A 27,397-nucleotide genomic window follows, 5' to 3' on the forward strand; every position below is an offset into this window, starting at 1 on the left:
TCCAAATAGACTCAATGCTTTTATTTTATTTTATTTTATTTTTTCAAAAGTCTTCTCCAGTTCTAATGTTTGCTACAACCCTGGTATTGATTTTTGCTCTGTGTTGTGTACAAACCAAGTAGAAAAACTACTACTAATGGTTTTGATTTCTCTGTGCCCTCTCTCAGAGCCGTACAGCCCTGCTGTGTGGGTGATGATGTTTGTTATGTGCCTGACCGTGGTGGCAGTGACGGTTTTCATCTTTGAGTTCTTCAGTCCAGTGGGGTACAACCGCAGCCTTCAGAGTGGCAAGAGTGAGTCCGATTTGCTCTTAGTCCTGCATGTAACCTTTTAATAAGGTCAAACTTTAGCAGTCTCAAGCGCTATTTTAACGGAGATAAATGTGCGCAGTTGCTTGTCACTGAGTTTATTCAGGGGTCCTAATGGCTGAGTTCACCTCTGTTCTTTATTGGCGTGGACGTGGGTTTGATATTTGTGGTGCAGGCAGTTTCTCAGATACTCATGTATAATAAAGGACTGCAGACATGTGCTCTGTATTCCTCTCCCTCCTCTGTTCTCTTCTTCATCCTCTGGCACCGGCACCCCTCTCTCACCTCATCATCTGCATAGTGCCTTTTTTTTTAATCAATTTAGCAGTTTTGATACTTTATAGTTTGTTTTGAGCTTTTAAAATTCAAGGCCGTATTAAAAGTCTTTCTTTCTCTGTTTCACTTGCTCTTCTCTGTCAGAGGCCGGGGGTTCTACATTCACAATAGGGAAGTCAATCTGGCTTCTTTGGGCTCTGGTCTTTAATAACTCTGTTCCAGTGGAGAACCCCAAAGGAACTACTAGCAAGATCATGGTTCTTGTCTGGGCTTTCTTTGCTGTCATCTTCCTGGCTAGCTACACTGCCAACCTGGCTGCCTTCATGATCCAAGAGGAATACATTGACACTGTGTCTGGCCTCAGCGATAAAAAGGTAGGGGAATAGAGATTTCAGAGATACTGTAGATGGAGAGAGAGCTTGTGTTTATTGGTGCGTGTAGATGGGCATATAAAGATTTCATAATTCGTGATGTTGTGTTGACATGGATTTTGGGATCAATATTCTTTAAGACTACAGAGACTAGAGTTGGACTGGAATTTGAGATTGACAGTAGCTTAAATCGGCTGCTAAGTGGTTGAACACCATGAAAAAATATTTTCTCACTATTTGTCTTTTGAAGAGCTGATGCTTTCAAAGACTATTACTGAAATGACACACATTTTGGAAGAAAGACTAGTCGTTGATTTTAAAATGTAATAAAATATGTATAACCTTTAGATTTTAAATATCGCAGTTTCAACAAAAAATATTAAGCAGTACTACTGTTTTGAACATTGATAATAATAAGAAATGTTTCTTGAGCACCAAATCAGCATCTTAGAATGATTTCTGAAGGATCATGTGAACCTTAATGTAAATGGGATTTATTTCAAAAACATAAAAATTGACCTCAAACTTTTTAATGGTGTACACTCACACAAACACAAGTATTTGACAGCACTACATTCTCATCTTTGCCGTTTGGCCATTCAGTCATCCTATATTGCATGAAAAGCAGCCTAATTCTACAAAATACCTTTTCATAGCTAACAATAAGGACAATTTATACTCAGTCTTCTGCTAGTAACCAGAGTATATCGCATTGATGTGCCTCTACTTGTGCTTGCGTTTTAATACTGTGGTAGTGCTTGTTCATCGTGGGTCTGTGAGATGTTCAGTAATTTGCCATTCTAGCGTGGAAATGTTCCTTTGCCCTCGCTCTCAGTGTTGACCTTGAAGAATCTACATGGATTCTTGAGGAAACACACAGACATTAAAAAAAACCACTGTTTTGCTGTCATGGCAAATGAACGTACTTGTGTACACCAAATGAAATGTATTTGAGTCCCATTGTGTTCGTGTCATTTTCAGAAAAGAAGCTACATCAAATCTGGATACTTAAAGTCATTTAACTTGTGGTGGCTTTTGTTGGTTCTTTTTCTAAGTGCCTCATGTTCATTTTGTAATCCCTTTTTAAATGAAAATAGTTTCCTCCATCTGCTTCACTATTGTTCTCCTTTGTTAAAAGCAGAATGAACACAATGTGCATGTCAGCACTGCTGCTTTGTATATTGTTCTGTGTTTATGATGTATTATAGTTGGTTTTGACAGCTGCAGTAGCTCTAGTCTGTTTCTAACATGCGTTCACTGTCACATGTCATTCATGTTTAGTCTTGCAGTATTTTTTTCATTGTGCTCTATTGTTAGTCCACTAATTACTTTGAAAAAACAAATGCAACATCAGTTTCAATCACTGTTTCATACTGTGTTTCCCTCTCTCAGTTTCAGCACCCCACAGAGCAGTACCCCCCTCTGAAATTTGGAACGGTCCCTAACGGAAGCACAGAGAAAAACATCCGCAGTAACTATCCAGATATGCACCAGTACATGATCAAATACAACCAGAAAAGTGTGGAGGACGCCATCTCCCACCTCAAGACTGGGTCTGTGCTGGGTTTCTTACTCTCACTGACTTCCGTTATTCTGTTTCTCATACAGTTTTGAATTTTGTTTTGTATTATGGCTTTCAGATTTAGTCTTAATGGTGCATAGATAGTTCTTTCTTGCTTGTAATTTTGAAAACAATTACTTAGTTTTTCAGTTTCAGTTTCAGTTTATTCATTAAAGCTGTGATCGCGTAGCCCAAATCATAAGGCCCATAGATCTGAAATTTGGTGGTATGGTAGAACTATTGCTCATTACTTTATGCCGCACTAACTGTATAAAATCCTTGGTTAGAGAGAAACCAAATGTATATCCTAAATTCACTTTCTGTTCTTTGAGGGTGTGGCCCATTTTGCTCAAAAGTCTGCATCCTCGAAATGCAAGATTTTCATAAAATGACAGTCAGACAATAGGGGCTTTCACACCGGAGGAACCTTTTCATAGTTCCTAGAACTACTGGCTGAAGTACCCGGATTTTGCCAAGTTCGCACTGCAGGAACTAGGAATGATTTTAGTTCTAGGAACTCCTTTTGGGGGAACTAAATTAGCTCCTACTTTAGAGTAGGGTCTAAACCAGCACTATAGGATCAGTGATGCAAGTGTACGTTGATTGGTCAAACACATGTCAAACACCGGCACCCGGCATTTTTAAAAAGCCATGTAAACATATTTACTTCACCAACATGGAAAACAGCAATAATGGCATTTACCTGTTGTCTGCAGGGTTGTGTTCTTTTCTCTGCCTCGATGATACGTAATACTGAAAGTTGTCATAGGAGATTTCGTCTCTTAGCCCCATTTTTTGCTCTTTTGGCCATGTAAATTACGCGTTTACATTCCATCTCCGTTATCACGAAACCCACAACACACAACAAACACAGCTCCGATCACAGCATCCTCCATCCACCGGTTTTTAGCGTTTGTAAATGCCGCGCTTAAAGACGCCGCTGTCGGCCACTTCAGCGTTCCTATTGCCGGTGCGAATGCAACCAGGAACATGGCCCAGGGGAGAAATTAGTTCTCGGGGAACTATCCTAGTGGCTAGTTCCTATAACTGAGTTCCTAGAACTATTCGGTTCGAAAGCCCCTTATAGATGGGCCTGCAACAGTGATAAATATGAGAATGGTCAGATCTCTACTCTAACTGTCGTGAAATAAAGCCGGGGCACACTGTGCGATTTATAATAGTCCTTTATGATTGTTGCTTGTCAGACTGTACGAACATGATCCTCATGTCACAGTGTGGGATCTCAGCTGTCATTTATGTCAGACTGTAAGACAATCAAGATGTGTTAAAATGGGACGCACGCATGAAAACTTTACATCAACCCATACATGTTCGGTGACTGTGAGCTGCATTACACGTGTGCCTGAAGTGGTGGTTAACAAAAAAATCCCTAGTGTTAATTTTGGTTATGGCTTGTCTTGAAAAACCAAGACAATTTGACGGCTGTCATAGGAGAAGTCACACTGCAGGACTGTGTGTCAAATCTTCTGACATGGCCAGAATTCCAGTCAAATCTGATCGCAGCGGTCATTAATCGGCTGTTGGTGAACATGTCAAACTAACAATCAAAGACTTCAGATTTTAGCCTAGGATCAGAGGAATCTTTTAGGATTTGCTAAATTTGTCTCAGACAACCAAATCGTGGCCAAAATTGCACAGTGTGAACCTGGCTTAACTGACCATCTGTGAAATGCTTTATATCTTGAAAAAACAAATACTTAAAGTTCCAGCAGTATGTAAGCCCTTATAATTGCTGCTTGCTTCTAATTTAGCTTTCATTCCTTTGCAAACTCATTTATATTTCTGTTAACGAAAATACTTCCGCTGTGTTTATTTAGTTTCTGTCTTTGTAATAGTTTTCATAAACAATTATAACCTTGTTATCTAACATCTCTCGCTTTTCCACTTGCTTCCTTACACCTCGCAGCCCCATGTTGCTCTCACAAACAGGAGTTCCTTTACGATGTGTTCGCACTTTTTTCTCCCTCCTCCCACACTTCCTCTGTTAGCCCTGTACACCTCATACACTCTTCCTCTATTTATCATGAGTTGTTAATCCACACCATGGTTTTCCTGAGCCTGTCATTTCCTTATCCATTTTTAGCAAAAGTGATAATATAATGCCGCCACACTACAACTTTCCTCTCTGCTCTCTTTCTGTCTGTCACCCTCCTCCATCTCACGGTCTGTCTCTTCTGACTCCTACTCTTCCTGTCTGTGTCTGCAGTAAGCTGGATGCCTTAATCTATGATGCAGCCGTGTTGAACTACATGGCTCGTAAAGATGAAGGCTGTAAAGTAATGACCATCGGCTCAGGGAAAGTATTCGCCACAACTGGTTACGGCATCGCCCTGATCAAGAACTCCCGCTGGAAACGGCCATTGGACCTGGCCTTACTGCAGCTGGTGGGCGACGGTGAGAGTCTACTGAAGGTTCTGTAGTATCAAAGTGCTAATAAGGGATTGTATATTTGTGCATTTATGCTCTTGGGATGGAGAAGATAAAAGCCTTTGGGAGATTAAAGTCTTTTTTATGCATGTTTAACAAGACTTTATTCATTAGCCTGTACTGCTAGCTTCATCTTCCCAGCTATCTTGGTGTAATCCAGTTTCCTTAACATGACGTAATATGTATCTTTGTTGTCTGCCAGGTGACATTTGTCATTGTGCTAGCAGGCTGTTTACTGATTTAAAGGAGATGATAGCAATCTATTGATGCATGAAAGAGATGTATCATGTATCAAAGATTCAGTCTTGGGAATGGCAGAAGTGGTGTGTGTGTGAGAGAGAGAAATAGAGATAGAAAGTCTGTGCTCTGTTCCAAAACCTATAAGCTGCCTATGATGCAGGATTGTGAGGCATCAAGCTGTGTATTTAACGTAGTTTATTAAATTTTTGCGGGTGAAACCCAGCCTGTTCAATATGAATATATCCGATCTGGAATTTTGTGTGAGAGTGAAAGGTTTGCCCATGCTGACTTCGCAACAGGTTCAAGTTGGTCAGCTGAATTTGGCGCAGTAGCCAACAGAAAGCCTTGGAATTACACTATTGACAATAGACAACAAACCTTTTTTATTGTACAATAGACAACAAACCTTTTTTATTGTACAATAGACAACAAACCTTTTTTTATTGTACAATAGACAACAAATGTTGGTAACACTTTATTTTACTACATGTACCTACTATAGTAATAACAGTAAATTATGCATAATTACAAGTAACTAAACCAAACCTTAACCGTAACTCTATAGTAAGTACATGTAGTTAATTAATATTACTCAGCACTTATTTGACTAAATACAATGTAACTATGTCACCTTAAAATAAAGTGTAACCCAAATGTTTTGTGTGATTGCACTTCCATACGTGTAATCGCGATGTGACAGATGTTCCAAAAGGTAGGCAGCTTCATTATGTGGCCTTCTTAGATGGGTCATTGATGAATAAGGTTTTTAAAAGTGTAAAAAAAAAAACATAATAGTCTTAACAATGAGATTATGTGGTTTTTTAATAATCAATTAACACTGCTTTTGTCATTTTACAAGATGGACAAAATTTGTCACCAAAAAAGTCATTCGGTTTAACCAAAATTTCGGTTTTACCGAATGACACTTTCGGTTATACCGGATAACAATATTTTCAAACAATGCTAACAGGCTGATATCTAGCTTGTTAGCTAGTTAGCTTGCTAGCAAAAGGACAATCAAAAAAGTTTTTAAAATATTACAACATTTTCTGTGTTTTATAGCGGTTGTGCCGAATGACCTGATGTTTCGGGACATGCGTATGAGCAAGTGAAAGCATTTTCAAATAGTTAAAAGAGAGTTAGTTACTTTGCTTCACGACCATGTGGTCCTTTGCAGGCGTCTATATGATGTCACATCCTGTCACATGATATTGACCACATGAATTCATCCAAAATGTTCCCTTTATATTGGTTACTCCGAATGACATCAATGAAATTCATTTTTCCAGACATTTTTTCTCATAACAAAGCAATGACTTCTACACATAATTTTAATACCATTTTGCACTATGTTGATGTATGATGTTATAAAATCATGCCAGAATAAAAAATATATACATTTACTACATTTTAAGATATTTTAATCACAAATGAAATGGCTGTATTGGCCTTTGGACAGTTAAACCGAATGACCTTTTGACACTTAAAATCTTTAAAATACCTTTATATGTTGCAAAATATAATTAAAACCTTTTGGATTCAATAAAAGAGATCTAGTTATACTACCTTACATACTTTGGATGTCATATCTTTGCCTTTGGACAAAAAAAAAAAAAAGACCCGTCACGTCATTGACCCAGATACCTAAAAGTGTCAATAAAAAGTTAATATTGATCATATTACCCATTTTTTGTGTGTGTTATACTTTTATGCTTATGAAAGTATCACATTGTTAGCTTAGCAACATACTAACTGCAAACTATTATGAGTTGTTTCTCCTGTGCTGTTTGTATTCGGTTGTTAAGTCTGACATCACGCGGCAGTGCTTCTGGGTCCAAGCGCTCTATATCATACCACAAGAAAACAACAAACGGTGCTAATATACACACATGATGTGGTTTAATACTACCAAAAAATTATAATCATAACCTTTATCTCCATACCAAAATCCCAGATGGCCAGACAGTGATTCATCTTATAAATTGTAAAATATTAATGTCTGTGAGCACGGAGACTGTTGTGTAGACTGTAAGTATTTTACATGTTTAACTTTTTAAAATGTTTATTATGAATAAATAGCGCTTATAAACAGCCGTCAAGATGGCATTCTTAAGTGAAAAGAGCCGGGGCTTGGACCCAGAAACGGCGTTCCTTACGTCACGACTTAACAAGCGGATGGTGTGCACACCACAAAGCATTCCAAATTCCAAACTTCCATGATGGTTAGGAATACTACACAGGCAGTTGCCTGTGTTGGCAGCAGGTAGCTAGTCAGCTCACTAGGTTTTGGAACCAAGCTATTGTGTGAGATGTGTGTATTGAGTGACTGTCCATTCTAACACTCCATAGAGGATTAGCTGTTATGGATTTGCAATGTCAGAGTGGAACGCATCTGATTCAAATGTGCTTGTCCAAGTACTAATTCTTTAATTGTCATTTATACACCATCCTCCCTGCCTTCTCCCAACACACACATACACAAACACATAAATGCACTAGCTATCTCACACAGTGTTTTGTTTCAACTGGATGGTTTGTTTGATTGCTGCTTAAATCCTCTTTGGCTTTTGGTGTGTCAGAGAGAGAGAGAGACTGAAAGAATGTGTGTGTACGCCAGGTTCCCACAGTGCGATTGTCACACTTGTGCCAGGTTCCATTAGCTAACACCACAATTTAACAGCTGAGAAGCTTAACATGTGAAATGAACAGTGACTTTTTTTTTATTCATCTGGTTGGTGGTTGTTGAGGCATGGGTGATTTATCTGATTTTGTATTCTGAATTCTGTCCTTGTTTTACCTTTAAAGTGTTAAAAACCATTGTGGTTTTCTGGGGATAATGAGTCTCTATTATCAAATATTTTAATGTCATTTAACAGATTTCTGCTATTATGGTAGCTCTACATGTAATCACTCTTCTTTTTCAAAATGCTTCATTGGACGATTATGAAAGACAATGTCAGTGCTGTTGTTAAATTTGAGCTTCTTAAAAGTTAAAAAGGTTGCCTTTTCCGCATAAGCATATTTATTGAAGGAATATCAACACAATGTAACATATACTATTCATATACATTTACTATATAATTGTGCCAATCCAAGAAATTATCTCTGAAGCTTAAACGTGTGGGAAGTTACTATGGAGGTACTGAATCATTTTTTGTTGTACAACCAATGACTATAATTTGTACTTTTATGTTTCTTTAGAGTCTTTAAAAGCCACAGGAAACCACTTGTCCATCTGCAGCCTTTTCATGTCTTTTAAACGCCGCAGGTAACCTTATTGGTCAGTACCACGCAAAAGCACTTCTTACCTGCTAAAAGCACTGTTATTTTATCTCAGGGCCAGCAGCTTTCTTTGCAGCGGTCATCTAGAATAGCAGTCCTTTCACCTACTAACAATTCCGAGGAAATTTTACAGTGGTCAGAGATGCCTCTGCGGTTCCGATCTGTTTATAAAAGTGTTGACCTTTAAGGCTGATCCAAGAGCAATGTTTGCTTTAGCATGATAGTGGTTTGGGTCAGGGCGGGATCAGAGGGGGCTGCACAGGGAACAGTGTTGGAGGTCACACAAATGGCACAGACTGGCTGTCTGCCTGAGCTTAAAGACCTTGCTAAAGCATTAGCTGTTAAAATGTGCCCACTTAATCGTGCCAACCCTGAGTTCCATTGCCAAACAGAAGCTGTGATGGCAAGAGCAAAGGTGTGAAAGTATATCTATGTGTGTTAGAATGTGCTATGTGCACATTTGTACTGTATGTGTGGGTGTGTATTTGTAAATTAGCATGCATTTGTAAAGCTGTGCAAGTGTGTGAATGGTGTTTGTGTTTATAATATAGCTCTGTGTGTGTATGTATGTTCTCAGTATGACACACCTGCTAAGTTTGGCTGTGGTCAGTAAAGTGGTTTGCCAGAGCCACTGGCAGGAGTCAGAAGAAGGTGAATGGACAGTGTCAGGCAGCACTCGGATCCAAGCCGGGCTTGTGCTGTTATCTGTTCAAGTCCCATGTGGGATTCAGCTTGCGCTTCTTCGTCCTGCTTGACTGCATTTTCTTTTGTGAAATGTTTTATGTGATATGTCTGCGGCACCTCATCTACATTGTGATTAATGCCTGCAGGTTACGCTTGCTGGATAGTTTGTTTTGATAGCATAAGAGACAGACGCCATAATTCAAACTCTGTGAGAACAACGCAACTGTCATTTACAGTGTGATGGGTGATGATGTACTTTTATTATGTTACACAGCACTATTTTGAGATGGCCCATACTGAGATAACGTGGTGCAGTTGGCCAGTTCTCATCAAAGCAGTTAATGCTGCAGTACATGCCTCAGTCTAGTAAGGATTGCGGTAATTCACAAGCTCGTCTTTCTGTAGATAAAAGGTGAGATTCTGATTTTCTCTTGAGTTTGCAGCAGGCCTGACCATCTTCCAACACAATTAAATGATTATGATCTCACCCTTTCACCGTTCTGTCTCCTTCTCTGTCCTCTTGTTTTTCTGCCCTCTGCCTATCACTCTGTTGCTCCTTCTTAATTTCATTTTCCCTTTTCTGTTCCATCGTTCACACCCTCATACACACACAGACAAACATAAACAATGCACATATACTGTTTTTTCCCCCGTTGCCATCTGTCTTCATCCCTCTTTTTATGTTAACTTCCCCTTCTCTGAATAGGAAAGGTGCTTCTGCTATTTGTCATAATGACAAAGTCACTCTCTTCTTCTTTTTCACATGCCTTTTACTTACTTCTTCACATCCTCTCATTTCCCATGATACAATGCAGCATTGAAAAGACAAAGAACTTTGCTCTCCTTCCTTTTTTGTCTTATCACTTACCCTCCGAGGAAAAGAGGATATGGGCAGATCATTAGGCAGGACCTAGCCTTTGCTAGCCTACAGGCCTCTTGCTCTCTTCTTCTTCCTTTCAGTCTTTCAAGATTAACAAAAAATGCTCCCTTTGATCAGCTTCTAAACAGGCCTTCACAGTAATGTTCCCTTTACCCACAGGAACCTGTTCACTGGACCTCTGACCTGTAATGTTTTCAGTATAATACTCTAAAGATCTCAAAATATCACCTGACTTAGGTTCACAACGGATTTACACACATTTAGTATTAGCATCTGCTTCCTGCTACAGCAAGCATGTGGGAAAGGCATCTCAATTCCATATTGCATTCATACATGTTTTATTGATGCATCTGTGCCAAGAAGTTGTATCACTTATCAAATGAGAAAGTGAGTTATGTTAATGCCTTGTATTTCTCTCCCCTCTCCACACAGATGAGATTGAGATGCTCGAACGTCTCTGGCTCTCAGGGATCTGTCATAATGATAAAATTGAAGTGATGAGCTCCAAACTAGACATAGACAACATGGCCGGTGTGTTCTACATGCTGCTGGTGGCCATGGGCCTAAGTCTTCTGGTCTTCGCCTGGGAACACCTGGTTTACTGGAGGCTGCGGCACTGCATGAGCAAAATGGGCCAGTCCGGCAAACTGGACTTCCTACTGGCCTTCAGCAGGGTGAGAGAGAGTGTGAAGTCAGAGTGTGAAGTGAAAGAGTGAGTGATTATTAGTCACTGGGTGAAAGACATATGGGAGAGTTTGAGTAGAATGAGAAGGATGGTGATATAGACATGCCTGTGGTATTATAGATGCGGTGAGAGTGATGCAATGAAAACTGATTTGCCCTTATTATCAGAATATGACTTAATTTAATTTTTTTGTACTCTTAGGGAATGTATAGCTGCTGCAGTTTTGAAGATGAAACTGCACAAGGTGGGACTAAAGTCACAGTTCCTGGCCACCATCACACTGCCATGATTCCTGCTTCTTCTTCCTCACATGTGGTCACTTCAGTTGTATCCAATTCAGCCATTGCCATGGTGCAGCAGCAGCAGCAACCACAACAGCCTCAACCTCCTCAGTCTTACAAAACACCTCTTCCTGGTTCCCCTCCCACAATTGTTCATTCTGGAGCAGCCTTGGGTCCCGCAAATACTCAACTTATAGGAGCTCCACTACCATGCACTACTTTCTTACCCCGGCCAGATCGCAGACTGGCGGTTGTGGACCGCTGGAGACTACCCAAAACCGCTAGTGCCACCACCTCCATGGCTGTGAGAGGAGCCCTAGCAGAAACAGGGCCCTTACCCCAAAAGGTGGCATCTGCTTGGGCAAGTGGTGGAGGTACGGGTAGTGGTCTAGATGGATATAAGCGCTACTATGGACCTATTGATCCAGAGGGACTTGGGCCATGTGTGGACCAACAGACAGGTTCTCAAACTCCAAAAACCATCCCCAGAGCCCACCAACAACCCCCACCAACTAGTGTGGCTTTCTACCAGGAGAAGGGCATGGACCATGGCGTGGGGAAGAAGGTGGGAGTGGGTACTGGTGGAGGGGGTCAGGGTAGAGGGGTTAAATCTCTGGGAACTCCCAGGCTTCCTCCTAAAAGCCAGGCCCCAGCCCCGCTGACACCTAACCCCCCGCTGCAGCACCCCTCTCCCCCTCTCCCTTCATCCTTCTGGAAGAAACGGCGACCAAAAAAGCCCAAAGAACCCAGTGGCCCACTGTACGAAAACATCCTGCCACTGGGCCGGAGAGGTGGAGGCAGGGAAGCGAGTCGAAGACCGAGACCCTCTCCTCCTCTCCCCATCCCTGTGCCAGTCACACTTTCCCCAACCTACACTCCTCCATCTCCCTCTCCCTCCCTCCCCTACACCTCCACATCATCCTCCTCATCTACCACTAGCTCCTCAACCACATCTTCAGCCACATCCTCACGTTCCACCTCTCCTTCATCTACTTCCACAGCGTCATCTCGCAGCACCCGAGACAGAGAGGCAGAGGAAGAGGATGAGGAGGATTTGGATGAGCTGACCGAAGAGTCTAGTCTTCTTCAGGGCCACAACAGAACCAGGGACAGAGAACGGTCAATCCTTTCCCCTAGATCTCTCACTCATGGACCTCCTCCTCCTATACCCCCACGTAAACCGTGGGGCACCTTTGGAGACAGGGAGCATAAGAAGGACAGAGAAAGAGAGAGGGGTAGCAGTCAGCTAGCACAGCTCCAGGAATGGTGGGCAGGGTGGGCAGAGAGAGAAAGGGACAGGGAGAGGAGTGGTGGAGCCCAGGGAGATACAGAAAGGAAAAGAGAGAAAAAACATAGGAAAGAGAGAGAAAAAGAGAAAAAGAAAAAGAGAAAGAAAAACAAAAAACGGAAAAAGAGGGAGGAGCGTGAAAGGGAACGAGAAAGAGAGAGGAAGCGTCGCAAGGTGAAAAAGAAGAAAAAGAAGGCAATGAAAACAAAAAAGAAGAAGAAGGTGTCATCTGGCAAGCGGTCAGAGCCAGAGGAGGGTGATGTTGAGGCGGATAGAGATGGAGAGGGGGATGGGGATAGAGAAGGGGAGTACTCGTCATTTTCCACTCAATACCGCAGCGCATTTGTAGACAAAGGCAGTCTTTCAGCTTGGGAGGGAGAGAGAGAGCGAGGGAGAAGAGATGGAGGTGAGGACGAGGGGGACGAAAGAGAGGACGAGAGTGGGGGAGGTAGAGGAAGAGAGAGAAGACCCAAAAGCTCCCATTCACGACATCGACCATCCAGTAAACGCTATCCCAACCTCAACAAACTCCCCTCTTCAGTTAAATTCTGGGTCAGTGGAGGAGAAGCAGGTGGCACAGAGGCCTCTGGACCCTCCCCTCCCTCCTCTTTACATACACTCCTCTCCTCGTCCAAAAGACGGAGGAGTAGTGGGGTAGAGAGAGAGGCAGAAGGGAGAGTAGGAGAGCGCAGGCCACTGCTTCTCCACTATGAAAGGGGGCGAGTTAACACAAGAGAAGGCCTTTCCCTCCATGAGTGGGACTCTGAGGATGAGGAGGAGGAAGGGGAAGAAGAAGAGAGAGAGAGAGAACGAGAGAGGGAGAAAATAGAGGAGAGAGTGCGGCGTGCAGGGAGAGGAGCAGTGTCGGAGTCAGAGCGGGACAGAATAAGAGCGGAGGAAAGTTTTTCTGATGAGGGGTCCTCAGGAGAGTTTGGCCGTTTTGAGAGGTACTGGGAAGGAACTGGTGTGGGTGGAGCCAGTGGAATTGGGGGTGGGGGTTGGTTTTTTGGAACATACCCTGCTCGAGAGAAAGGTGGAAGTGTCAACAGTAGAGATGACTCCATTTTGGGTCGGGCTGAAGGGTGGGGTGTGGCAGGTGATTTCTGGGGTTCAGGTCCAGGGATTGGATGGGGTTCTGGAGGGGGCAGTGGAGGGCTAGGTTCACAGTGGCCACCCCCTCCCACTTCCCTGCCACCACCGAGACGCTATTGGTCAGTGGACAAACTACAGATGAAGGGTGAGAAGCGTAGCCGCAGTGGGCCAAAGAGCAAAGGTCAGAGGTCTCGGGATAGAATGCAAGATGCAGCATCATGTACATGTACACAGTATGGGCACGGTAGGCCCCATGTACACCACAAACACAGCAGTGCTCAGTCCCACAGTCAGGAGGATCTTCTTCCTCACTGCCACAGCTTCAGTGGAAGCTCTCGGCCCAAAGCACCCCCTAAACCTGACAAATCCAAATCCGGAAGCCAGTCCAACCTAAGCTCCCAGCAAGCCCAGCTCTCAGAACACATACCCCAGCCATCACCCTCCTCACCTCAGCCACTCCTGCCCGCATTACCTGTACCTTCTGCTCCCAACTCCCTACCCATGCCCATTCCTCCACCTCCATCCTCTGCATCCATGTCCCCTCCACCTGTGCTCTCCCCTGGGGCTACTTCTAGCTCCTCCCAGGCAGCCACCGCCAGTGCTAAGCTTCAGTACCAGAGACTTCGGTCTGTGCCCCAGCCAAGGCGATTCTACTCCCCACACCTGCCACTCAAAGCCAAGAGCTTATGTTCACGCCGTGGTTCTGCCCATTTCTCCAGCCTAGAGAGTGAAGTATGACACGGGGCTTCGCTGCTGCGCGTGTGTGTGAGTTCTACTGTGAAGCGCAGCTGGAGTGTGATGCACATACATGCGCCGCACCAAGACGAGGAAAACGTCCACGACAGTGACCCGAGCAGCAAAGAAACGACAGTCAAAGCAGGGAATGGCTCAACAAATTCTGCCGCGGTCACGATGGATACTCCAGCCGTGCTCCATCTTCGGTCTGAGCTGAGTATTATGATGTCCTCTGTGCTTCTCTCCTCCAATGAGAACACTGGATAGCAAATGTCTGGAATTTTTCTGTGAGTAATGATGTCATGTTTACACATATACACTCCCTCAAACAAGGAAAAGACAATTTTGCATCGTCCACATACAACATGTGACGACAGACATCAAATACTGCTGTGGCTTAAACTGGCTATTCAGTTTATTTACAGATGATTCAATTAATCTATATTCAATCTGAATGCAGTCTTGGAGAGGCTCAGATGATCAGCATCAAACCACTGACTGAAAAATTGTCTCCATGGCAACCTGATGCACATAGATACAGAATTGCCCTTTTTTCTTTCTTTCTTTCTTTCTTTTTTTGACACTTGCAACAGTGATGTTATGGCATCAGTACCTGTTTGGCTTCCTCTTTTAAGGCCATGCTGGAAAATTATTAATTGAAATTTGACCTCAAAGTAAACAAGAGTAAACTATGTCACTCCTTCTGTATTTCTGATTCCAAGCTAATCAGAATCTACATGGAGCCATTTCACTCATCAGAACTTTTGTTGTCCTATCAGAACTCCAATGCCATGGTGTCACTTTGACATCAAATAGGGATGACTTTATGTTCTAAAGAGACAGACTTCAAAAGAAAAACAATAAGAACACAAACAAAACAAAAATGTAGCAATTTTTCCTGTAATTTTTTCCCCTTCAGGTTTCCTTTTCTTTTATGCTAATTATTGCTCTCACTGTGGTCATATTTTAACAAAAGGGTAAACCAGCTGTGTCTGATGTTAAATAGTGGGATTATAGATGTGAAGAAAATTTTTAATGAGCTATTCATTTCTTTTGATAACAGAATTTTCACAACTAGATCCACGGCACTGCCCAATGTGATGGTCCTTTCTTTGCATAAAGCAATACTTGTCTTTCATCAAATGATGATGGGTTGCAATATTTATGATTGGCACTAGATGGCTACATAATATTAAAAACTGTACATTAACAATTATAAATGGTGGACCATGAGTGGATCGTGCTTGTTGTTTTGTTCCTTAATCATCACGCATTAGATCTCGAACAGACAGCTTGCTATGTTTCTGGAATGGTTACGGGCAATTTTTAAAAGAGCTGAGGCTGCCGTTGTCACTGATTGTGCATTATCAAGTCAAGCCTACTTCCAGTGCAGAGTTGCATATAATAAAGCACAAGTTGCTGGCTCTTGTCAGTGCAAATGTTAACATATGATAATGAAGAGTCAAGGACAAACATTACTTATCGATTTTTAACCAAAAGCATCCTACACCATTTATTTTGGCAAGAGTATTGATGTCAATCATACAGAGATTCAGTTTCTGAATACCTATTTGATGTCAGGCACCGCTTATTTGCCCGTGTTGTAGTTGAATGTAGCTTTGAAATGATTTAGCAAAAAGTAGACTTGCGGTAGATTTTGTAGCATTCTGGATGCAGTTACTCATCACAAGAAGTGACAATTACACTTTTATTCTGGGGGGCATAGAGGGCTTGTACATGTCGTCACAGATCAACAGATTTGATTGCCCTTTATTTGATATAAGTGATGTTTGTCTCCCTTTCATATCTTGTTAATTTAAACAAGACCCCCTGGGGAAGGTTCGTCATCAACAACAATAAAATTTAGGGCTTTTCCACATTTTAAAGACCCACCTGTCATCGCATGAGTCAAGAAATAACAAGCTCAGGTATTGAATTGTGTGTTGTGTAAACTGAATCACACACAGCCGCTTAATCCCCTCGGTCAGCGTTTCTTCCAATTCCGGGAATACGGGTGCGTCAGCGGAAAGTCCACCGCACCCGGCATGGAAGCGCGGCGGGGGGGCAGGAAGATGGATGTAGAATGATTGAATTAATATAGTGTGCCATGAGTACACTTGATCTGTCATTGACCCTTACCGAGTCAGAAGGCGCTAACACAGAATTCTGTGACTGCATGTACAGAACAGACTTATAATTCCCATGTAGCTTTTTCTTGAGAACAAAAAGAAATATTATCTCTATATACTATGTTTTTGAAAATGTATCATGTTATACTGTGAATTGACATAGATATTTTATTGCCCATTGTATTCAGTTTTCATTGCCATCATATAATTTATCTATACAAAATATATACATATGTACAAATAAATATATACATATATATATATACAGACAGGTATATATATATATATATAATGAGTTAAGTTTGATATACTTGGAGGAAGTGGTAGAAATAGTTTTAAATGTTTTAGCTTTGTAGCAATTCTAGACTCTGGAGACATTTTTGAATTTTGATTCCTCCTATATGACTGTGAAAACATTAGTGCCTGTGAAGAAAAAAAAGCAAGTCTAATATCTTTTCATCCATCCATCCATCCTGTCCGTCTTTTCATCTATTCTTATTTATAGCAGATCTTCACAATTACTCTAATACTACCTAAATAGCTTTCATATCATTTGTTTTAGCCCTTTGCACATAATGTGTTGTCCACATCGCTGCGTTTGTCCTTTTGATATTCTGCCATTCCAACCGTCCATCTAGCCAGTTAGTATTCCATCCATCCATTCAGCCACCCATCAGTCCATCAGTCTAATAATAACTACTGATTTCTTCTTATTCTGTAGTTTTCTTAGTATCTTTTTTCCACAGCACCATTGATTAGGCAACTTAAACAATGTACCTCTGGCATTTTCCTTTTTTTTTTTTTTTTTTTTTTTTGATATTTTTAATCTCTCTGTTTATCCCTCTGTATGTTCTCTCAGTTAGCAAAAAAACAAAACAAGAAAAAAAAAAAAACAGAGACCAGTAGCTACTGTGTTCCTGCTCCTATCAATTGATTATTGAAGATAATGATCAATTAAAGTTATGATGTAATTGCTAAATGACTGAAAATGTGACTGAAGAGTTGTACCTGATGACCATGACACTGTAGTGAGAGTCTGGGCTGTACTGTACACAACTCACTGTTACTGTGCTGACTAGATGCATGATGGGTAATGTGTGTAACTTTAATGTAATGCTGGCGTACTGACTCATGTTGATTAGGAGGTACATACCGTAGGCAATAGATATGTCATCCCATCGCCAAACAAACACTCATCAAAGGCTTCACCCTTCCCTTCATCTGTTTAGACTTGGGACCTGATTGAGAAATAGACAAAGTACAAGGGTTGGATATTGTTGGTAGAATTGTCAGTGGTGTCAATATTTGGCTGGGAAATTAAAGTCACATATTGTGTTAAGGGCTGGTCAGCCTAGATTCAGTGTGGCTGTTTGTTTGTATGTTTGAGTATCAGAACAGGAGAGAAAAGCCTAGTGTCCTTTTTCTACACTGATACAACCAGACTGATGCATTATGATCTTATGTGTGTGCATCTCACTTGCTATCAGTTCTCTGTCATTTATTTCACTGAGTAGGCCCACACAGAATCTGTGCCCAAAAAAACATGTAGAATTGGAACACCCATCATTCAAAAAGTTATACACATTCAATGCCTCTTGTTCATTCCATTCAAAAGTTTGGAGTCAGGTTTAATAGCTTACTATTTTTAAGTAAGGATGCATTGAACTGATCCAAAGTGGCAGTAGAGTCATTTATAATGTTACAAAAAATATTTCAAATAAATACTGTTCTTTTTATGTTTCTGTTTATCAAATAATCCTGAAAGTATCCTGAAAATCCTGAAAATAATTCATAGAAATATTAAGCTGTTTTCAACATTGATAGTAAGAAGAAATGTTTCTTTAGCACCAAATCAGCATATTAGAATGATTTCTGAAGGATCATGTGACACTGAAAACTGAAAAAAGTTGACAATTTAGCTTTACTAAAAAATACATTTTAAAATATATTTAAATAGAAAACAGTTTAAAAAAAAAAAAAATATTACAGACCCAAACTTTTGAACGGTAATGTATTAAATGTTTGGGCTTATTTATTAAGCTTTCAGCTACCTATACATTTTTAGAACTCTGTTTAAGTTCCATTTAACACACTGAATCCCATATAAATTCTTTTTGTAGATTTTCCCCAGATAACATTTAAATAGTCCTTAGATTCCATCTGGACTTGCCAAGTGAGTGACACAATGAATTTAGGCTCTGTACTTAGTGAGTGAACGAGAAGAGCGAGAGACAGATTATGTGCAGGTCTGTACTGCATATACAGTAGCTTTGTAGGCGTTTTATTATTTATGTGGTGATTGTGCGTGACAGAGAGAATGTGTGCACATACAGTATTTATATATACACCAATACAGAGTCTCTATCTGTCTCCTTTTTCCTCTTTTTAAATCAGATATTTTTTTTTTTTTTCAACTGTTTCCTCACACACATCGGGCTGCTATAATGCATAATTCACTCACTCAGGACAGACATACATACTCGCGCTCGCTGCAGCTTCATGGATAGCACAAATGCTGCAGGTGTTCTAGAACTTTCTCTGGCTCTCTCTCTCCCTCAGGAGCTTGAGACTCAGAGTTGCTTCAGGTAGCTGTTGGCACCATGATGTGAGGCATTACTTGACAGTCAGCTCGACAGATAAAAGTGCAGCTCTTCCCTCTTGATCACAGCTGAACAGAGATCAGTGTGTGTATGCATGTGTGTTTGTGTGAAAGCAGGTCAGCCCCTGTGATAGACCACTACATGTTTTACTTAGCCAACCCTTATTCCACAAGCTGCAGCTGAACACCAACAATAATGTCTGAGATTCAAGGCTGGAAATTTACTGTAGTTTTGCTTTGTCACGCAATTAATGAGCTCTTACATCATGTTGTGAAACCCATATTTGAACAGGGTACTCCATGTCACATCACAATCACAATCATATAATTCCATCTCCCATTCAAAATGCAGAAGGAAAAGAAAGGAATTATTACTGTTTTATTTAGTATTAACAGCTAGAAATTATTCTGTTGGATTTTTTTTTTTTTTTTTTTTTTTTTTTAGGAAATTAAAAAAATTATTTTGAACATATTTTAGAGGGGTTTTTTTTTGTAGCTTTCTCACTATTTTATTTTAAATGGTTGATGTGGCATTTTGTAAACTGCACTGTAACTAAAGGCAATGTGAGTGTGTATGTGTGTGACAAGCATCAGTTGAGGATGTTTATTGCCTTTGTACTGTACAGTCCAGACAGAATTCATCCACCAATCAGAGTTTGTTTGGTTTTGACATCTTGTCCTGGGAAGGGGTTTGAAGGGGTCAGTGCTAAGAATTGCTTCATAAAGAATACTCTTTAAAATACTCATTGCCTTTGCTTTTTTATCCTGTAACTGTATTTGCATGTGAACATGGGAAGGCTTGTTTGTGTGTGTCTGTGCGGGTGAGAATGTGTGTCTTGCCTTCCACGCATGCCTGTGTATCTTGGTAAGAACTTTCTTCACTTCCTCGGTACGTGTTTCTCTAAACCTCCCCCCTCTCTCTTCCTTTGAGCGATGTGATCTGAGCTTTGATCTTTGAAGACCAGACCTGACCTTATATAAGCCACCATCTCTGTACACAGAGTCATAAGCCGTGATGAGCTGTGATCTTCCTCTCCTTGTCAGTTAAAATGACAAATACAAACTGCACACAGTATTGCACAATATCATTATCAATGCTTATACTGTGATACAAAACGTATGAATGAATTATATGTGCAAGCCTGCATGCTTATTAGTGTGTTTCTGTCTTAAAACAATTTCCCTTTTCTAAAACTGAACTTAGTCTATAGATAAATGGGTAGTTAAATTATTAATATTATTTTATTATCTTTGTAATTATTATTATTATTTAAGGCAGCATTTTGTATTTGTTCAAAAATCAAAATCATCAATTACAGAGAAATCGGCTTTAATAAAAGGAAATGGAAATTAGACACAGGGGTCTTTTATGAGTAAATTATTTAGTCACATGACTTGAGGCAACATCACATGACTTTTTTTCCCCTGCATCTAGGAATTTATTCAGTGCATTGTTGAATTCAAAACCGCATACTAGTTGCTATACAACTTAGGTAAGCGTACCTTAGGTACCTTTAAAAAAACTACCTTAGGACAGCGTATAAACACATTTTGGAGGTTCAATTTGATCTTGTTTGGTATTGGTGTTTCCATCCAGCATTTTTATTCAATATTCTAAAATTCACATTGAAACTTGGATAGAAACCTGGCTAGTGATGTTTTTGTTTCTTTTCAGAAACTGAAAACTGACATTTTTATGACACTTCTGGATGCTTAATGAAGATTATAAAAGTATAAAAAAATCAAAATAAGTTATGATATAAACAAATTGAAGTGCATTTTTTGTAAAATATCATGGGCAATTTTCTGTTGTCAGTAGTGTAGCGATGTATGAAGCACATCTCACAACAGAGGTTGCTTTCTGTTGGTCAACGTGTCGAAATTTATGTGACCAACTTAAAGGGTTAGTTCACCCAAAAATGAAAATTCTGTCATTAATTACTCACCCTCATGTTGTTTTGAAACCTTAAGACTTTCTTTCTTCTTCGGAACACAAATGAAGATCTTTTTGATGAAATCTGAGAGATTTCTGTCCCTCCATAGACAGCTACACAACTGACACTTTGATGCTTCAAAAAGTTCATAAAGAGATCGTAAAACCAATCCATATGAATTGTGCAGTTTAGTCCAAATTTTCTGAAGAGACACAATTGCTTTATATGATGAACAGATACACATATTCATCAACTCACACATCAGTTGTGGTAAACGTGTTTGCTTGACGCATGCGAGAACCAGTGTGGTTCATTCTCATGTTTTACGCAGCACATTTGAGCTTCCGCAAGACGTTTCTTCTAGCGCATCAAAGCAAGTACAGTTGAGCTTTTGTTTATGTTCTCTGATCAATGTTTATATGTGTGTAAAATCCTAAATTCAATCTGTTCATCATATAAAGCGATCGAGTCTCTTCAGAAAATTTGGACTAAACCGCTCAATTCATATGGATTAGTTTAACGATCTCTTTATGAACTTTTTGAAGCGACAAAGTGTCAGTTGCGTATCTGTCAGTGGAGGGACAGAAGCTCTCAGCTTTCATCAAAAAGATCTTCATTTGTGTTCCAAAGATGAACGAAAGGGTGAGTAATTAATGATAGAATTTTCTTCTTTTTTTTTTTTTTTTGGTGAACTAACCCTTTAAACCTGTTGCGAAATAGGGCTGTCACGATATTAGATTTTTCACACCACGGTTATTGTGGCCAAAATAATTCATGATATCGATATATCGCGATATCTATAGAATCCTTGGGAGGGAAAATGTATCAGTCTAAGTAATTTTTACTTTGTTTATTTAGTTTTTCTCTTTCAGGGTTGCTGCACATTTTTTAAAGTCAAATTTAAGGCTTTTTAAGACCTGAAGAAATAAAAATTAATACTAGCCTAGTAGCCTATACATTATGGCTGTTACCAATCAAATGAAATCATTAATCCATCTTTGCAATACAGAGGTGACACAGAATGAGAAGTGGCATTAATATATTTACACAGCATTTAGAATTTGTCTACATGAATTTAATTCAATATTTAAATATGGATTTTTTCTAATTTTAACTTTTTAATTAAAATGTACTTTAAATATGAAACTAAACTGCCAGTAGGTGGCAGCAAGTCACTGTCTTAATGAGTGAGTGAGTCATTCATTTAACCGATTTGTTCAAATTACTGATTCATTCAAGAAGGAAGCAAGTGACCGTCTTTATTGAATGGGTCATTTAATCGTTAAACTGATTCGTTCTAAACACGGATTCAGTCAGTAACAAAAACATTTCTGTCTGTTGCACGGGGGCTCTGTTCTGCTTTTAAATGTGACTAGTGTCATCCTAGTCTCGTGTAGCCAGACCTTCAGACTGACGGCAGAAGGTCTGGACTCTATCGCAGCTTTCATTGGCCAAGGACCGCCCAAGAGGACGTTTGACTGACATGTAACGTAACCAATCACAGTTCATTTTGTTCCGCGTCAGGTTTAGGGGCGTGAAAATGTGAAGTCAATATCCCTTCAATAACAGACCGGCGTGCATCTAATAAATTATTAATTCAAGAACGTTGTGCAAGTTTACTGCAACAGTGGAGCCGCGAACTTCACATACTTTTGAAAATCCAGCGTTTAGTTGATCCTGGACAGCGCTCGTTGTCAGTTGTAAACACGACGGCTTTCTTCCTCCACGAGGTGGTTTGGCCTCACGGCATTTGTTTCCAGGAGGACCGTTAAAGAATGCAACACACACATCTCCTAGACATCCTGTAGAATTCAACCAACCAGATGACGACTTTGAAAATTCTTAAGTGTTTCCAGTTAAGTGTGCCATATGCTTCAGACGTTCAGCCAATGGTCTGTGGGCGTGACGTCTGAGCCTGAGACTAATGTCATCCTTACCAGACTAAAATCAAAGGGATACTTCACAAAAAAATTTAATTTGTCATAACATACTCACCCTCAAGCCGTTCCCAACCTGTATGACTGTTTCTTCTGTGGAACATAAAAGATATTTTGAAAAATGTATCAGTGTTGTGCAATTTTAACTAAAACTGCTTGGCTACCAACATTTTTCAAAAGATCTGTGTTGCGCAGAAGAAAGTCATACAGGTTTGGGAAAACATGAGGGTGAGTAAACGATGACAGAATTTTTATTTATGGGTGAACTATCCCTAAAAATACAAATGTTGAAATACAAGCATACGATAACCAAATAATAACCTCTGCTGGTGGAAATCAGCTCTTATTCTCCCCGTCCTCGCTTACCCTGCAGCCACGTGTGTACGTGTGCCCGCTGGGGCGAGAAAGAGATTGCCGGATATCTTGTGTTTTATGCATATGCTGTGTGAGTGAGATAGCTGAAGTGCACTATATCTAGTGTTATCGGTGTGATGACGAAGAGCTTTCAGCCTCGTCTTGGGAGTGTTTTCAGCGGCTGTAGATGATCCATCTCTGGGGTGTGCTGATGTCTGCACATCGATCAACACTGAGCCGTGTTTATGTCACTCAAAAGCCGCACGAGTATGAAGAGTTCTGCCACGGCACAGCAGAATCTGAGTCCTCACTTATCCTCTCACTATAGCATCAATGCTCAGATTAACACCGCACGTGTGCGCGAGCGAGCGAAGAAAGTGTTAGTAGCTGAATTTGAAGCTTACGCACACACGCTCATATATCTGCACACATCCAGCACATGATAGAAGCAGCAATGCTCTCTCTTTCATCATTAGCCCAGCGTGCCGCAGGCTGCACCAGCGCATCGACTTGATCTCTCAATAAAAAAAATGAAAAAACACAAGAACAGGGGAAAGACAGAGAGAGAGATAGAGAGCATCTTTTCATCCACAAAGCAAATCCTGTCAGATCTGCTTTTTTTTTTCTCGTGCACATTACTGCACTGGGACCGAGCGACAAATTGCCCAGAATTCACGGGGGCATACTCCAACTTCACATGGCATAGCGATCGTCTCATCATTATTGACATTAGCATTAATATCAATTTGTCTTGCAGGACCTTGCTGCTGCTTTTGTAGATAAAACCATTGTGAGGGAATGCTGCACATGTTGCAGAGGCGATTAAAGTCGCTTGTTTTTCCCAGTTATTTTTGTCGGTTCAAAGGCCTTTGGATTCTCTGCAGCTGCTTTGCGCCATTCAGTATACACCTGAAATAGGCTCTCGGTTCTCAATTGTTAAAATCCTCTTATAAACTTTTCATTTTTATTTACTTTAAAATAACAGATGCATATCTTAACTTTAAATGTGATCATTATGCAATGGCACAGTTGAATAGTTTTCTGTGGGAAAGCAGAAGCAATCTGCCGGTGTCTTTTGGTTTCCAGAAGCAATGTTTCTGAAATGTAATTTGTGTCTAATTTCATTTGAAAGTTGGAAAAGCAAGACCAGACGCAAGCACATTTGGATGTTTTCATTTTGCTGTAATAGATTCATGTAATTGGTCAGATTCTGGTCGGCTTGAGAGAGAGGGAGGGGGATGCTAGAAAAAAAAGAAGTCTGGGGATTGTATAGATGCAGAATTTTTCCTCTTCATTAGTGCAATGTCAGGACTAATAAGCTGATGGCTTGTGGCCAGTATAAACTCTGTCTGCTTTGTACAGTAAAGAAAGAGAGAAAGAGATGCACTTTGATGTTCTAATCTTCTGAATCTACCTTTATCTCTCTGTAAACAAATATTTCATAAGTGCATATCATAAGCTGCTTACAAAGCTCTCAAAGCCATTAATGTGGTATGGTTGAACAGTGGTGTCACAGAAATTATTTATTGGGGAAAAAAAGCTGCATAATTTGTTTTGCATTTTATAGCTTCTGACCACATAGCTGCCAGTTCAATATAGCTTCCCTTTGAACAATTAATCCCTGTTATTTGGAAGAGATATTTATTCAGATCAGTGTTACCATGATAGATGTGATTTTTCCAAATGTTATGACACAACAGAGCAGCTTGTGGCTTAGTACCGCTGAAACGAATAGATCTTTACTATTTTGACCTTTATTTATCTGGATTCTTGAGGGGTATTACATGCTGCAACTTGTTATACCTAAGTAGCTAATTGAGTAATTAAGCTAATTAGAATGATTAGTTGGCCAGACAGTGCACTCAACTGTCTGGGATGGCCGAATTTCATTAGTGGCAAGCCCTGGGTATACTTCGTTTTTTTTTTTTTTTATGCGTACCCTACTCTACGTGCATAGTCGAATGCACAGCCTTGGAAAGTATACTTCATACGCATACACAGGCATTCGATGCATGCACAGTTTTGAACGATCTCTAGCCACGAGTTACAACCCATGTAAACATCTTTGTATTCTTTCATGCTAGAGTTGTACAAATGAGGGTACTTTCTAACCTTTTCGCACAATCTTTCGTCTATGTAGGCCTCCATTGTTGCTGTAGCTTCCATTGTAGCCGTTCTGTTTATGCAGTTTTTCTTTGATTACCTTGTGAATTGACGCCCCCAGGGCATGGTTGTGACCTTGTGGATAAACAGATTACTGCAAAAAAAATTAAATGCGCATATGCGACCTGTGCGTACAAGTACGTGTGGTTACAAAAGACGGCGGTTGCGTGTACTCTTCTGATAATGACGAAATTCACATCACGCACACTGTGCGCTGACCCTAGCGTACGCGTAAAAAGTGAAGTATACTTTGGGCTTCAGAGTTCCTAACGAATCCGCCCAGCATTTAAGATCAACACCCTGGAAATAAAGAAAGCTGTGGGTTTTGCTATGTGGGTTTTCGGCTTCTTGATGGGTGTCTAAGTGCTTGTTTGTCTGTCTGTGTTTGGTTAATATAGTGGCTCACATTGCAGATATGAAATAATCAAGAGGGTCTTTAGTTTCAATTGCGGTAGAAGTTTTTGAGCCAGTCACCTGAGCTGTAAATGCCATTTTGACTGATCGGCAGCAGGAAAATGACGTAATGGCAGTGCTGATTGACTGATGCCACAGTCCCAAGCTCTTTACTAATGACTGTCCCATCTGTACATGAGCTGTGACGCCAAAGGCAGCAGACAGGGATAAGCATAAGCCCATTTCATGCTTTTAAGATCATTTCAAAGAAAATGGGCACTGACAAAATATCTACCATAATATAATTAAATGTTTACATAATACACTGCAATTTTTGAACGTCAATAGAGAGAGATGCTTTTTGGCAGGAGAATCTACCAACAGGAGCTAACTGGACCTCGCCAAACAGCCAAACTCTGACCCCTTAGAAAATCTGAAATGTATATATGAAATGAAATATAATGGAAAACAAGGTTCTGAATACAGTGTGTTTACAGTGTACAGTGAATACAGAAAAAGAAAACAATTCAATGAAGTATGTACATATATTCTGATATATACGGAGCCCCTAAAGGGACATGGTGATGGAAAAAATATGAGATGGGGGGAAAAAATATATTTGAATGCTTTTGTGTTCCCCCGAGAAACTTTGCGTTCATTCACAAAGAACACAAAGGTTTTGCGAGCAAGCGCAAAGTGTCTCTATAGGGAATGCAAAACATTTGAGAAAACGCAAAAGCATTGACAAATTTTTTTTTCCTTCACCATGTCCTTTCACTCTAAAAAACACTGGGTTAAAAACAACCCAATTTGGGTTGTTTTCAAGCCAAGGGCTGGGTAAATATAGGACAGAACACATGTTGGGTTAATTTTACCCAGCAAATTAGGTTGTTTATTTAACCCAGCAATGGGTTGATTCATTTTTGCTATAATACTAGCTTATTTTTTCTTTTACTTAATACATGAATTAATGTTTATGGATTAACTTAAATCTTATAAACTTTTTTTAAATATTCCACACAACCACTGGTTTGCATGATAATTCCTTTATTTTCAATCATATTTTATAGTATAGCATATTTTATATTGTATTTAATACATATTGCCTACATTTAAGCTTGTTTAACAAATATTAGAAGTAAAAATTAAACTTTTAGAAGAAATTCAAGAGTAATCGACCAGTCTCTGTTGTCTTGTTTCCACCGTAACACCGCGTCTACACCAGACGCGACTTTTATCGCGTCGCGCCGCGCCTGCAACAGCTAAAAGCTGTCTACACTGAACGCGACAAGACGACCGGTGGAAAGCACTGGACTACATCAGAAATAGAACGGGGAATCCGTTTACTGTCGGGAATTTGTCGCATCCAGTGTAGACAATATGTAGACAATATCACGGATTATAATGGGTTCTATTGTCTTTTGACGCGACGCGCCGTGCCGCTCGCGTCCGGTGTAGACACGGTGTAACACCGCTGGATCTCTGCCGGAGATGGTTCGCGTTTGGCGGGGAAACTGCTAACTTCAGACTGCCGCCTGCGTTTCACTCGTAGCCGAAAAATGCTGCGATTTACTATTAAATTAGTATTGATCAACCAGAAAGTGTGAACTATTTTACATGTAGTTTAGCCAATCATAAATAATTTACATAGGTATGTCTTATATATTAGCAAAATAGATTGTGATAATGGTGAAAAGTATAAAAATAGTGGTTTAAAACTACATAATGACTGTTTTTAGTGCAGAAAAACTTGACTA

At 40.2% G+C, this 27,397-nt stretch overlaps 1 protein-coding gene across 4 annotated transcripts in view; it reads left to right on the forward strand.

Annotated features, from left to right (window-relative positions):
* LOC127497282 (glutamate receptor ionotropic, NMDA 2D) overlaps positions 1-27,397 on the forward strand; it is a 91,770-nt gene that overhangs the window by 57,947 nt on the left and 6,426 nt on the right. Inside the window, exons 10-15 of one of the 4 annotated variants that reach the window (XR_007925498.1) lie at positions 168-293; positions 729-958; positions 2,348-2,508; positions 4,744-4,931; positions 10,483-10,724; positions 10,937-14,418. Coding sequence is in view for 2 of the 4 variants with exons in the window: in XM_051865644.1 (XP_051721604.1) it covers positions 168-293; positions 729-958; positions 2,348-2,508; positions 4,744-4,931; positions 10,483-10,724; positions 10,937-14,134 (4,145 nt within the window). In the remaining 2 variants the exon portion in view is untranslated. Of the gene's footprint in view, positions 1-167; positions 294-728; positions 959-2,347; positions 2,509-4,743; positions 4,932-8,405; positions 8,485-10,482; positions 10,725-10,936; positions 19,602-27,397 lie in introns of those variants that run through there. The other 3 variants (XM_051865645.1, XM_051865644.1, XR_007925499.1) reach the window with 3 other exon arrangements.

The sequence above is a fragment of the Ctenopharyngodon idella genome, chromosome 16 (assembly GCF_019924925.1).
Source record: "Ctenopharyngodon idella isolate HZGC_01 chromosome 16, HZGC01, whole genome shotgun sequence".
Lineage (NCBI taxonomy): Eukaryota > Metazoa > Chordata > Actinopteri > Cypriniformes > Xenocyprididae > Ctenopharyngodon > Ctenopharyngodon idella.